General features: G+C 43.5%; 1 protein-coding gene across 2 annotated transcripts in view; it reads left to right on the top strand.

The window, feature by feature from the left end:
• Positions 1–2,933: 2,933 nt before the first annotated feature.
• LOC308311390 (L-threonine 3-dehydrogenase, mitochondrial-like) overlaps positions 2,934–13,934 on the top strand; it is a 77,582-nt gene continuing 66,581 nt past the window's right edge. For both annotated transcript variants that reach the window (XR_013963649.1, XM_080758075.1), the window contains exons 1-9: positions 2,934–3,060; positions 5,793–6,030; positions 6,799–6,841; positions 7,287–7,357; positions 8,584–8,733; positions 9,901–10,073; positions 12,157–12,247; positions 12,765–12,857; positions 13,145–13,321. Coding sequence is in view for 1 of the 2 variants with exons in the window: in XM_080758075.1 (XP_080614201.1) it covers positions 5,805–6,030; positions 6,799–6,841; positions 7,287–7,357; positions 8,584–8,733; positions 9,901–10,073; positions 12,157–12,247; positions 12,765–12,857; positions 13,145–13,321 (1,024 nt within the window). In the remaining variant the exon portion in view is untranslated. The remainder of the gene's footprint in view (positions 3,061–5,792; positions 6,031–6,798; positions 6,842–7,286; positions 7,358–8,583; positions 8,734–9,900; positions 10,074–12,156; positions 12,248–12,764; positions 12,858–13,144; positions 13,322–13,934) is intronic.

The raw sequence follows: 13,934 nt of genomic DNA, 5'->3' as shown, positions 1-13,934 counted from the left end.
GCAAATTGTGTCTTGGTGATGTACTGAGGCTAAATCGGTCTGGCGGACTACCTAAACACATGCAGACAAGATCGGAGCCTGCGTGTGAAGTATTGTCTTTTTACATATAGTTTCATGACTCAAATGGAAGAAGTAACTAAACATAGCAATTCTAATTATTACTCACAATATTTAAGGTGCTGATCTGTTGTTAAAACTTTGAAGGTGGCTCATTTTCTACATGGAACAAGGACTGGAAGATTTTAGGAATCTAGTATTAACTATTATGCAATTTTTCTGCTCCTAGACATCCTGCACATGGATGTGTGTAAAGAGGAGGATTCTATTAAACGGGAGAGGAGCCCCAGTCTGCTCCAGGAGGAACCAGAGCCTCCACACATTAAACATGAACAGGAGGAGCTTAAAGAGGAACAGAGGAACAGTGAAGAAGAAAATGATGATGATGAAGAAGAATACACCTCTTCCCACTGCTCTGAAATCGAAGTTGAACTTGAATCTGACTCTGAAATCACTAAAGACAGTGATGATTGGGAGGAGACCAGTGAACACATTGATGACAAACAGCCATCATCATCATCATCGAAACAGAAGAGTTTCCACTGTAAACATTGTAAGAAGAGTTTCACTAAATCAAATAATCTGAAAACACATCAGCTTGTCCACACTGGAGAAAAAGCTTTTCACTGTAAACATTGTGACAAGAGTTTCAGCCAGTCAGGTGTTCTGAAAAGACATCAGCTTGTCCACACTGGAGAAAAAGCTTTTCACTGTAAACATTGTGACAAGAGTTTCAGCCAGTCAAGTGTTCTGAAATCACATGAGCTTGTCCACACTGGAGAAAAACATTTCCAATGTAAACATTGTGACAAGAGTTTCATTGAGTCGCGTTCCCTGAAGTCACACCAATATATCCACACTATCCACACTTTTCACTGTAAAGATTGTAGCAAGAGTTACACAACGTCGCGTTCCCTGAAGAAACATCAGCATATCCACACTGGAAAAAGAAGGGGGAAGAAGCTTGTCCACACTGGAGAAAAACATTTCCAATGTAAACATTGTGACAAGAGTTTCATTGAGTCGCGTTCCCTGAAGTCACACCAATATATCCACACTGGAGAGAGACCTTTTCACTGTAAAGATTGTAGCAAGAGTTACACAACGTCGCGTTCCCTGAAGAAACATCAGCATATCCACACTGGAAAAAGAAGGGGGAAGAAGCTACTATAAATTAATTTATTCATTGTTCATTGTTCTGTTCTTTAACTACATAGAAGTGTCTATTTGTATGTCTCTAAATGTTTTGATGAATTGAACAATGTGGACGTATGTTAATTTAAAAGACTTAATTCAGGCATTCATTGTTTAAGAATACTAATTGTTTAAAGGACATGATTATTTAAGAATACTATAGATCTGAGTGTGCGGAGCTTCCCTTTATTTTTTCTTATACTACCTTTGTGGCTCCAGCACCTCCCTTAAGTTTTTTTCAGCAGATGAGCGGTGGTTATTTTTCTATTTTTGTAAGAATACTATAGTTAAAACACTTTGTTTAAAAAACGTTTGATTATTTAAAATATATATTTAATGTTTAAAATCAACCATGTTTAAAAAGAGAACTTGTTTCTTTGTTTTCGAAGGTTTTCAACCTTATGCATGAAAAAGTTGGACAATAAAAAAAGTTGACTTGAGTTGGAAAAACGGAGTTGTTTCCTTTAATGTCCTTTGGAGTGGAAAAGAGTTGACTTTACTATGTGTAAACAAGTGTAACGCTTAATTGGGTCGTCCACTCACAGTTAACAGTCTTTTTTGATTGATTGATTGAAATCTTTATTAACAGTTTGCAGAATTACAGTACATTTCAAGCACAAACTCAATACAAAGACTGTTAACTGTGAGTGGACGACCCAATTAAGCCTTACACTTGTTTACAACAGGGTCCACATTGTTCAATTCATCAAAACATTTAGAGACAAACAAATAGACACTTCTATGTAGTTAAAGAACAGAACAGGAATTCATCATATAGGAAGCGAAAAGGGAAAAAATATATATATACAGTGAGGGGAACAGGGGGATAAAAGAGAACGAAAGACAGAGTGTAGGGCGCCTGCACACAACACCATGCGTTGATGCCATGTGTGCATATGTGCAGGCACCCAACACCACGTCCATACAAAAACATAGTACAATCCAGATAAAAATTCAGCTTTTACAGAGGCCAGTTTCGAATTGCAGCCATCCGTAGGTGCCCTTTGAGAGCAGTTTTGAAGGAGCCAAGGGATTCACATGTCTTAATGACTGTTGGTAGGGCGTTCCACATTTTGGTCGCATAGGAGCGAAAAGAATTTAGTCCCTTGTTTGTGCCGAATCTGGGTTGTACATGGTTTGTTGCACTCCCTCTGGTGTTGTGGGTGTGGACTTCGTTTACATTAAGGAAGTATTTAGACAGGTACATGGGTATCTTGGTGGTACTTTGTATTGAGTTTGTGCTTGAAATGTACTGTACTTCTACAAACTGTTAATACATGTATCAATCAAAACACACAAGACAAACATATTTTCTGATCAAATCTTTCAATTCCGTTGGATTGCCTCCCATGCGCAATTGCTACTGTACTTTTGACTATTGTATGGAGTGCTGTTATATAGCTTGTAACGATCTGTAAGGTCTGAGATTATTCCACGTGCAGGCACTGCAGACTCGGGGGCACTATCTTGAATGGAGCCTTATATCCCTTATGCCAAATAAGCATCCTTGTATTACTAGAGTCGGTCGGTCACATAATAAGGAAGTGGGCCGGGCACGTGTCTGTTGCTGCAGCTGTAAAGCAGGAGGGGGCTCTGGTTGGCGGAGTCGTGGAACGTGTGGCCCGGGTGGGCGGGGCCGCATCCGGCGGAACGGAGTAGGCCAGCGAAGCAACGAGCAACGCCGTCTTCCGGTTGGTACTGGGCAGGTCTGCCGCTCCGCCTTCCATTCTGTCTGGATGAAAACACAGAGGAGGGAATCATAAAAGTCTGCATTTTAAAGCTGTCCACCAGTGAAAGGCAAATAGTAAAGTGAGTGGACGAACCCGGCATGTCGTTTTATTTTGTGTGTGTGTGTGTGTGTGTGTGTGTGTGTGTGTGTGTGTGTGTGTGTGTGTGTGTGTGTGTGTGTGTGTGTGTGTGTGTGTGTGTGTAATGCAAGCGTGCCAATAGATAGATATGTAGGCTATGCTGCCATGCTAGCTGAATTTAAACCTAGTAGCTCCCATGACAACTGGCTCAGTTCCAGTTTTCCAGTTCCTGTGATATATTAGCCCTAGCTAGCCGTGTGTGTGTGTGTGTGTGTGTCTGTGTGGGTGGGGGTGTGTGTGTGTGTGTGTCTGTGTGTTTTATCTTATCAGCATCTGCTCTTAGCAGCTTCTTCTTTCTGTCGTTATCACACTGTCTCACACACACACACACACACACACACACACACACACACACACACACACACACACACACACACACACACACACGTGAGCTTTATTTATTGACCAACGTGCAGTGGTTTTTGTAAACGTTTAGTTAGCTATAATGCTAAAGAAGTGCAGTATGTACGTATGTATGGCACACCACGCAATTTATGTTGGCTAACGGTTAGCCATGTTCATCTTAGCCCTGAAACATATGACTGTCATACGAGCGTCATGTGAACCATGGCTATTGTTGATCTCATCATAATAGTATTGCCAAGGTCAGTGGTTCCCAAAGTGGGGTCCGGGGACCCCCAGGGGGTCCCTGAGGGAGTTCCAGGGGACCCAAATGGACCCTTATGGGTCTGCAACTGAGTGTACAAATGGAACCAAAATGGACCCGTACACTCTCAGAGTTAAATTAACATTGATTTTACAATATCATTTGGGGGTCCCAGAGATATAGAAATGCCATTAAATGGGGGGTCCGTAGACTAATGCATGTCAAACTGGGGGGGGGGGGGGGTCCTTGAAATGAAACGGGTTGAGAATCACTGCCAGAGCCATAGAAATCTTCTCTTATCCTTGGCATATCTTTTCAAATGGGGGTCCGTGGCGTGGGCTAATTAGTGTCACTTTGGGGGTCCTTGACATGAAATAGTTTGGGAAGCACTGATGTTAATCTCATCATACGATTGCACAAGGTGGTCTACTACTACACTCTACTCTGGGCTGGGCTGGGCAGTAAACCCCTTCTATATTTAGAGGCGGTCAGCAGCCTCTCTCTCTGCGGCTTGTTCAAAGTAATTAAGATCAGGTGGCCGTGGCAGGTGACATCACTGCACTGGACATGATGTGTTTTACTGCCCAGGCACTGTGTGTGTGTGTGTGTGTGTGTGTGTGTGTGTGTGTGTGTGTGAGAGAAACAGGCGAAAGTTAAGCCATGATCATGTGAATCATGTCTATAGTTCTGCCGAAGTGTGCACAGACAATAGTTATTTATAATACTATACTATATATAATACTATACTATAATACTATAGCTGCTTCAAGGACAAGCTGAACCGTAACAACACAGGCTGAGGCTGTAACAAAGACAACAGGCCTATAGTGGAGACGTCGTCCACAATCTGACCTGAGATGAGATCAGATTCAAAAAATTTTCTTCTACATCCTGACAGTTTTCATTCTGACCTGAGATCAGATTCTAAAAATTGTCTTCTACATCCTGACAGTTTTCATTCTGACCTGAGATCAGATTCTAAAAATGTCTTCTACATCCTGACAGTTTTTATTCTGACCTGAGATCAGATTCTAAAAATTGTCTTCTACATCCTGACAGTTTTCATTCTGACCTGAGATCAGATTCTAAAAATGTCTTCTACATCCTGACAGTTTTCTGAAAAAGCTATGTTTCTATAAGTCGTTCTTCGATTTTTCAAAAAAATAGCAGATCTATAAGCAGATCTACAAGCTCGTATAGCGCGCCACCGAGTGGCGCGCTATACGAGCTTGTAGATCTGCTATTTTTCAATAGCTAAAGCATAACATAACGCTAACACCAATTGGGGTCCCCGCCCCCAAAATGGGATAATATCCTTCCTGGCCTCATCGGCCGAAGTGACTTTGAGAGTTGAGATCGGGTACACTAAAAAGTGATGTGAGATTAGAACATAAAATGATAGCGTTATCACCCACTTGAGGTGGATAAAGGGTGTTATTGGCGGAGTAGAGCCGAGTGCTCGACACATCATAATCAGTAATAAACACGCACGCACGCACGCACGCTCAGCTCAGCTCAGCTCAGTTGTTGACAACATTTGTCCTTGTATTGCACAATGATGTTTAAAGGAGAATTCCATACTAAAAGGCTTTCTTACCTTTCTTTGTAGTTGTTACTTCCCCACCAAAGAGGTCCAGGTGTTATTTTGTGCAAAAGCTCCTTATTGGCTATTTTCCCTACCATAAGCCCTAAATGAATTGCATTGAATTGAATGGGAATTGAATGGGGCTATGGGCCTGGGGTGTTGTGCTAATTCGCTTATTTCCATCGCTCAAAATTATAATTTCTTTGTATATATCCTCTCTTCATAATGTAAATAATATCCCAAGCGGCACACTTTACTACTTATTTCGATGGAAATAAGCGAAATTTTATTATTTATTTTAATATTTTTGAAAAATCGAAGAAGACTTGACATAGAAACATATCTTTTTCAGAAAACTGTCAGGATGTAGAAGGATATTTTTTTAGAATCTGATCTCGGGGTCAAAACGGGTTGAGTGGGTCATGTATGTTATTATTCACAGACTGGACACGTGTGTCTTCTTTCTTTGTCTTTTGAACAGGGAGTGTTCAGGATGTCTTCGGCGGCGGCGGCGGCGGTGTTGCTCCGCGCTGCAGCGAGGCGTGCCTCCGGGGGGCGTGGGGACGGCGCGTACGGCGCCCTGAGGTCCAGCAGCGTAGTCGACGGCGCCTCCAGGTGTCGCGCCTCTGCCCATGTCGAGAGGAGGAGTTACGCCTCCTCTTCATGCACGGAGACGGACCATCATCATCATCATCATCACCCCAAAGTCCTCATCACTGGTGGGACATTTCAGTGCGTTCTGTTTGCAGTGTTATGTCAACATCGGGGCTGTGTGTGTGTGCATGATGCATCGCTCTCCGCTTTGCCTATATAATTATAGTTAATTCACCTATAGTTCTTCTTCGTTTTCTGGGTAATCTGGGGTGTGTCTGTCTGTCTGTCTGTCTGTCTGTCTCTCTGTCTGTAGCCTGGAACTCACCTATGCTTTTTATGGCATAGGCAGCTCCCGGCAGGATCCGCCGGGAGAATGTATGCGCAGCTGCGCGACATGAGACTAATTAATTAGAGCGACAGAGAGAGAGAGGAGCGAGGAGCGTGTGTGTGTGTACATGTGTGCGTGTATGTCAATTTTACAAAGGTGCAGACGATCAGAAATCAGCAGAGAGTGAGCAATGTTTGCGCTACTCTATGCCGAATTGAAGTGGACTCAGACCCAGACTTTTTTTTTCCTCCCTGGAAATAAAAAACAGGCTCACTGCTACAATCTAAAATATCTAAAACCACATATTACACACATAAAGACCCCCAGGAAAGTGTTCTAAAGCTTCTAAATGTCATTAACATGTATTTTTTTGCAAAAAGGGTGAAGTGTCCCTTTAATAGTGGCCTCTATTCCAAGCTTCTGACGGACATATTCCTGATTATAGGCTGATAACATTGGAAGTGGGGCGCGTGCCGCCCTACACCAATCATTCCAAGTTGCTGCTCCTCATAGTGGTTTCCATGACGGCCTATATGCTTTTTTTTTTTGTCTTTCTCTGTTCCAGGGGGACTCGGTCAGCTGGGGGTGGGGCTCGCAAAGTTGCTGAGGTACAGTAAGCACCTCCGTAACGTAACCACCTTCACCAAATGTCCATGTACCAAGTGTGTGTGTTGAGTGTGTGCTAGACCCATTTCGACCTGAGGAAGATTCTACAAATGTCTTCTAAATCATGACCGTTTTCTGAAAAACCTCATGTTTCTATGTCAGTCGTTCTCAAACATTTTCACGTCAAGGACCCCCAAGATTATATGTATTTGGCCACCGACCCCCCATCTGAAAATATGTTGTTCCAGGGACCCCCCGTTCGCTCTGAAAGAATATATATTCAAAGATTTGTGCCACATTTTCACGATTTTTCAAAAATAGCAGGACCTACAAGCTCGATTGTCTTATTTGTGTGCTGTCTAGATTTGAAGTAACAAAACTTGGGAAAGTTTCCGAGTGGGGTACAATCCATTCTCATAAAGTGTTGTGTTCATGTTTCATCCCCAGGAGACGGTTTGGAAAAAACAATGTGATTCTGTCTGACATCCGGAAGCCCTCAAATGATGTGTTTCACAGCGGTAAGTGCGTGGTAGGGGTGTCACCATTACACAAAATTAATTTTAAATTTTAAATTTTAAAACAAAAAACTAAATAAAAAGTTGGTCACAAAAAAAACCATTACACAAAATGATACACGATAATGGGCTCACGATAGCTATATGATACTGTGTTATCTATCTATCTATCTATCTATCTCTATCTCTATCTCTATCTCTATCTCTATCTATCTATCTATCTATCTATCTATCTATCTATCTATCTATCTATCTATCTATCTATCTATCTATCTATCTATCTATCTATCTATCTATCTATCTCTCTCTCTCTCTCTCTCTCTCTCTCTCTCTCTCTCTCTCTCTCTCTCTCTCTCTCTCTCTCTCTCTCTCTCTCTCTCTCTCTATCTCTATCTCTATCTCTATCTCTATATATCTTTTTATTTTTTAGTCTGTTTATCCAATTTTCTGCATTGTAACTTCAACTACACTTTGCTGCGGTGGAATCCATGTTAATCATTGTAAATTGTATTAGCTCAATGGACAAGTGAAGCGCTTCTCCTTTTTTAAACCGTAACCCGCATGTTTTCTACGGATGGATAGACACCGGGAATAATACATGGTCATCAATACTGCATTTTAAACCTAAATCCCACTAACATCTGATCATTTTAGATGTTCGCCTCATTAGTGTATCCTTGTTATTTCCAACACAGCAGAATACCAGAGAAGGTCGCCTTTAAAATCCTTAATATTGACGCTCTCTTAGATCATATATATGTGCCGGTATATACACACTATTGCCGGCTATGTAAGATCGTCGTGAACGAGCGTGGACATTATACTATTACTAATTAGAGAAGTAGGCAAACTAGCCAGGGTTAGGCGGGGTTGGCGAAAAGGCCTTTCTGTGTGGAGTTTGCATGTTCTCCCCGTGTCCCCTATAGGGTAGGTACCCTCACAAAAAACATGCAGTAATCCTGGTCACTAAACTGCCTCCCCCTGGCCAACAACACTGTAACCTCGCTATGCAAATGTGTGTGTTTGCACATCTGGTCTGGTCACCCAAAATGCGGAAGTGCAACCGAGCGCTCAATGTTAAAGCCCCCAGCTGCACGCACGGGGGGGGTTTCCTCGCCATGAATCCATGGGTCCGCCTGCAGTCCTTCCTCTTACCACTAGGGGCACCATAGCGCTTCAACGTTGGAGCGCCTCACACTGGCCCCCTTGTATTGGTCTCTCCCCTGCAGGTCCATTCATCTACTCTGACATCCTGGACTACAAGAACCTGAGGGAGATCGTGGTGAACAACAACATCAGCTGGCTGGTCCACTACTCGGCCATCCTGTCCGCCGTGGGGGAGAGCAACGTGTCGCTGGCCAAGGAGGTCAACATCACAGGTACACACAACGTTCCATCTGTTCCATCTGTATCGAGTTGGCTCCATAATGTTCTACAACTGCTCCCACTAGAACGGCTCACACATGTTCTCCAAGGAGACATGGATGGATTCTTCTTGGTTTGGGGCCCAGTTGTGGAATACATGGGAGTAGAATACGCAGAAATATTATCAAGAGGTTTGGCAAATTAAGGAAATATTCATGTTAAGAACAAAGGCTTTAAGATTTCTAAGACTACATGAACAAGTATATAAGGAGTAAGAAGAAGATGATGTATGGACGTATGTATGTATAATGTATGTCGGTTAGTCTGTGTATGTATATGTGAGTCATGTATCGGTTTGTGCAAAAATGAAAAAAATAAAATGATTGAAAGAAAGGTACACACAACACACGCACACACACGCACACCCAGATTCGGCACAAACAAGGGACTAAATTCTTTTCGGTTCCTATGCCACCAAAAGGTGGAACGCCCTACCAACAGTCATTCAAATATGTGAATCCCTCGACTCCTTCAAAACCGCTCTCAAAGGGCACCTATACGGACGGCTGCAATTCGAAACTGGCCCCCGTAAAATCTGAATCCCCCACCGCACACCCCCTTTTTCCCCCTCACTGTATATGTTTCTTTTCCCTTTTTACCTCCTTTATGATGAATTCCTGTTCTGTTCTTTAACTATATATAAGTGTCTATTTGTACGTCTCTAAATGTTTTGATGAATTGAACATGGTGGAACCCTGTTGTAAACAAGTGTAATGCTTAATTGGGTCGTCCACTCACAAGTTAACAGTCTTTGTATTGAGTTTGTGCTTGAAATGTACTGTAATTCTGCAAACTGTTAACCCATTCTGAACGGGAACCCATTTTGCTGTTGGCATCATGTTTTGCTTTAGCTATTGAAAAATAGCAGATCTACAAGCTCATAGCGCGCCACCGAGTGGCGCGCTACGAGCTTGTAGGTCTGCTATTTTTGAAAAATCGAAGAACGACGTGACATTTTTAGAATCTGATCTCAGGTCAGAATGGGTTAATCAGACCAGTGTGTGTCCAGTGGAAACCTCGTATGAATCTGATCTCGGGTCAGAATGGGTTAATAAATATTTCAATCAATCAATCAATCAATCAAAAAACACACAGTGACGACCTCGTTCTCTCCACAACAGGCCTCCACAACATATTGGACATCTCCACCGAGCACGGCCTGCGTGTGTTTGTGCCCAGCACCATCGGGGCCTTCGGGCCCTCGTCGCCCAAGGACCCCGCTCCGGAGCTGTGCGTGCAGAGGCCTCGCACCATCTACGGCGTCTCCAAAGTCCACGCCGAGCTGATGGGTGAGGTGAGATGCACGCATGCACACACACACACACACACACGCACGCACGCACACGCACGCACGCACGCACGCACGCACGCGCAGCCTACATAGACAAACACAAGAACATGAAATACGTTGCTATACAAGGGCTGGCCCCGAAAGGCAAACTTCTTTGTTAGAAAAATTCTCGACAGGGGCATTGTTGTTGTTTTTTTATATTTCGGACTAAGTTTGAACTTGTGAACTAGAAACTTTAAAAACACAAAAGCCAGGGTAGTTTTTTTTTTTTTTTTTTAATCAAGCCCAAGCATGTTTGAAAGGGAAACATCGATAAATGGTAAATGGTAAATGGTGCATTTATATAGCGCCTTTATCCAAGGCGCTTTACATAGATTGTGCATTACATTCACCCATTCATACACCGATGGCAGCGGAAACCATGCAAGGCACCAACTAGCACATCGGGAGCAATTAGGGGTTCAGTGTCTTGCTCAAGGACACTTCGACAGTAACTCTGGGGGAGCCCGGGTTCGAACTGGCAACCTTGCGGTTCCCATCCAGGCACTCTACCCCTGAGCCACCGCCGCCCCGATAGTGTGACCGTTGAGTTATTCATTCTACCTTCTGAACTCCTTTGGCCAGAAATCGTATATCCTGAACATTACACTTAACTCGTTCTGTACGGGAACCCCTTTTGGTGTTTTTTAAGCTTTGTGTACGATATGAAAACAATCAGCCAGGATGAATGGATTAGTAGTAGGTTGGAGAAGTAGTCGATCTCTATACTAAAATTAAGAAAGAATAACATGACACAGAGACGGTCACCGCTTAATTAAATTAATTTAGGACCTTCTAGCAGTTAATTTCGTTTTATTAAACACATTTCTCCTGATTTAGCCCATTTGTTGTAATGGCATCATCATGCTATTATGCCCGTGGATATGCAGAGTGAACTTAATGATAAATTAATATGATAATACTTTTTATATAATCAGTATAATAGTGGGGCAGGATGGAAAAGGGGCGACCGACCGTGCAGAAACCTTTACATAATGGTAATTAAACATTAAAACACCTGCGGCTTATAGTCCGGTGCGGCTTGTATACGTACATATTTCCCCTAAATTTGGCTGGTGCGGCTTATATTCAGGTGCGCCTTATAGTCCGGAAATTACGGTATATATATTTCTTTCAGAGCGAACGTTTTCAATCTTTGCTTCTGGGGGGGGGGGGGTCCCTGAATACAAACCAAATACAGATCATTTTCGGGGTCCTTGACATGAAATAGAACCACTGACGTATAGAAACATGGGTTTTTCAGAAAACTGTCTGATTTAGACTGTCGAATCGTCCTCAGGTCTACATAACGAAGGCATTACACTTTACCTCACGTTTTCCACTTACCGTATCATCACTAGCAGAAAACTACATGGAAACGAAATGAAAACCAAGCTATGATGACTAAAACTATTCATGTTAAGACATTTTATCTACATTTATTGTGGTATTAACGCTTGGGGGGTCAATACCGATGTCAACATTGCTGTTATGGTCGATTATCGATTTTCGAGATGTTGAATAATCTGTATCAAAACTAGTTCAAACAAGTTCAAACTGTAGTGTATGTAGACACAGAATTTGAGAAAGCAATGCTTCTTTATTCCAAAACTCTTATTGAATCTGCAGCCTTCATCATCATCATAATAAAAGGCTTTTTAGTTATTATAAAATAAAATATCGGCTGAAACAGATTATTGTTATTTCGGTTTCGATACCGCATTTTTAAGGCCAACATTGGCCTATATACCGATAAGATGAGCGGTTCATGGTTCATCCCTATAGGGGGAACCTACTATGTTCCCTGCTCTTTTGTGTTTAACCCATTTTGGCGTTAGCATTATGTTATGCTTTAGCTATTGACAAATAGCAGACCTACAAGCTCTCGGTGGCGCGCTATGAGCTTGTAGGTCTGCTATTTTTGAAAAATCGAAGAACGACTGACACAGAAACATAGCTTTTTCAGAAAACTGTCGGGTTGTAGAAGAACATTTTTAGAATCTGATCTCAGGTCAGAATGGTTCAAGTCCCGTTGTCTCTCTCCCAGTACTACCACCACAGGTACGGGCTGGACTTCCGCTGTCTCAGGTACCCCGGCATCATTTCTGCAGACTCCCAGCCCGGCGGAGGCACCACTGGTAAGCACTTAACTGGTTAATTTCCTCTCCATATGCACATCCCAGTTTTTGAGTGGTGCAACCCAGGGGGGGCTGAAGGGTGGGAGGGAAATCGCGGCCGAGCACAGCGATAATAATAAGTTATTTAGGATCTAGTTAACCGAGTTAATCGTAACAGTATGTGACTCTTGTGTGTTGTTGTTTGGGTTAGATTCCTTTAAACCTGGTGCAGGTGAAAGTAAAACTACAATAGGTGTTTGCTGTCTCGTCATGTTGTGTCTATCTGTCAACTCACTCGCTGTGCATTCTGCATTCAGCACGCTCTGATAGACATGTCAAAAAATGCTCCTCTCTTGTAGATCAGCTATTTTCATTTGTGCTTGTTTTCATAGACCTGGCCACTTGTTTCTCTTGCAAAACTGGCAACACAGCAAGAGAAAGAGGAACTTATGCACACACAAACGCAAAGACTTATGGGCTGTATGAAAAATGTGGATAAAGCGCTTGACCAGTCCAGATCTTTCCCTCATTCCGCCAGACTATGCAGTCCAGATCTTCCATGCAGCCGCGAAGACGGGTCAGTTTGAATGCAACCTGCGCAGTGACACACGTCTCCCAATGATGTACATAGGTAGGAGTACACACACACACACACACACACACACACACACACACACACACAGGGGGGTGGCGGTGGGGGTAGGCGTCACGCGTCCGGTGGTTGGGAACCTCTGCTTTATGCTTTCCTCTCTGCAAGCTCGGTAGAAAAAAAAAAAAAAACAATCTGCATCATCCCCATTCTCTCATGTCTCCATGTTTTCTTCATCCTCTCCGCCCACCTTCGCCCCTCTTGTTGCTCCACTGGTGCTCCTCTTCTGCCCTTCCTCTGCACCTCTTGCCCCTCCCCCCTCCCTACAGATGACTGTCTGAGGGCCACCCTGGAGGTGCTGGAGGCTCCGGCGGAGGCGCTGAGGAGCCGCACGTACAACATCCACGCCATGAGCTTCACGCCACAGCAGCTCGCCCAGGAGATGCAGAAGGCGCTGCCCGACTTCAGGATCACCTACAACGCGGAGCCCGTACGACAGGCCATAGGTGGGTGGACTTTAGGCCATAGGTGGGTGGGTGGACTTTAGGCCATAGGTGGGTGGACTTTAGGCCATAGGTGGGTGGGTGGACTTTAGGCCATAGGTGGGTGGACTTTAGGCCATAGGTGGGTGGACTTTAGGCCATAGGTGGGTGGACTTTAGGCCATAGGTGGGTGGACTTTAGGCCATAGGTGGGTGGACTTTAGGCCATAGGTGGGTGGGTGGACTTTAGGCCATAGGTGGGTGGGTGAACTTTAGGCCATAGGTGGGTGGACTTTAGGCCATTGGTGGGTGGACTTTAGGCCATAGGTGGGTGGACTTTAGGCCATAGGTGGGTGGACTTTAGGCCATAGGTGGGTGGGTGTATGCGTGGGTGGACTGTTTGTTGGTGTTGTTTGGATGAATGAGTGGATGGATTTGCTTCAGTGTTGACTTTGTTGGATGGATCATGGATGTTGGGAGGATGGATGTTACATGGATGGAAGGTGGATGTTGGAGGGATGGATTAGGTACTACTAGGACTATTACTACCTTTTTAATATTTAATATAGACAGCAAATAGCATATATGGCAAGAATAACTTTGCACCTCGTGTCACCTAATTTCTTCTTTTTTAAAAC

This window comes from Protomyctophum bolini (assembly GCF_963924005.1).
Source record: "Protomyctophum bolini genome assembly, chromosome: 24".
Classification (NCBI taxonomy): Eukaryota; Metazoa; Chordata; class Actinopteri; order Myctophiformes; family Myctophidae; genus Protomyctophum; species Protomyctophum bolini.
This window is presented reverse-complemented; position numbering and strand designations above follow the sequence as displayed.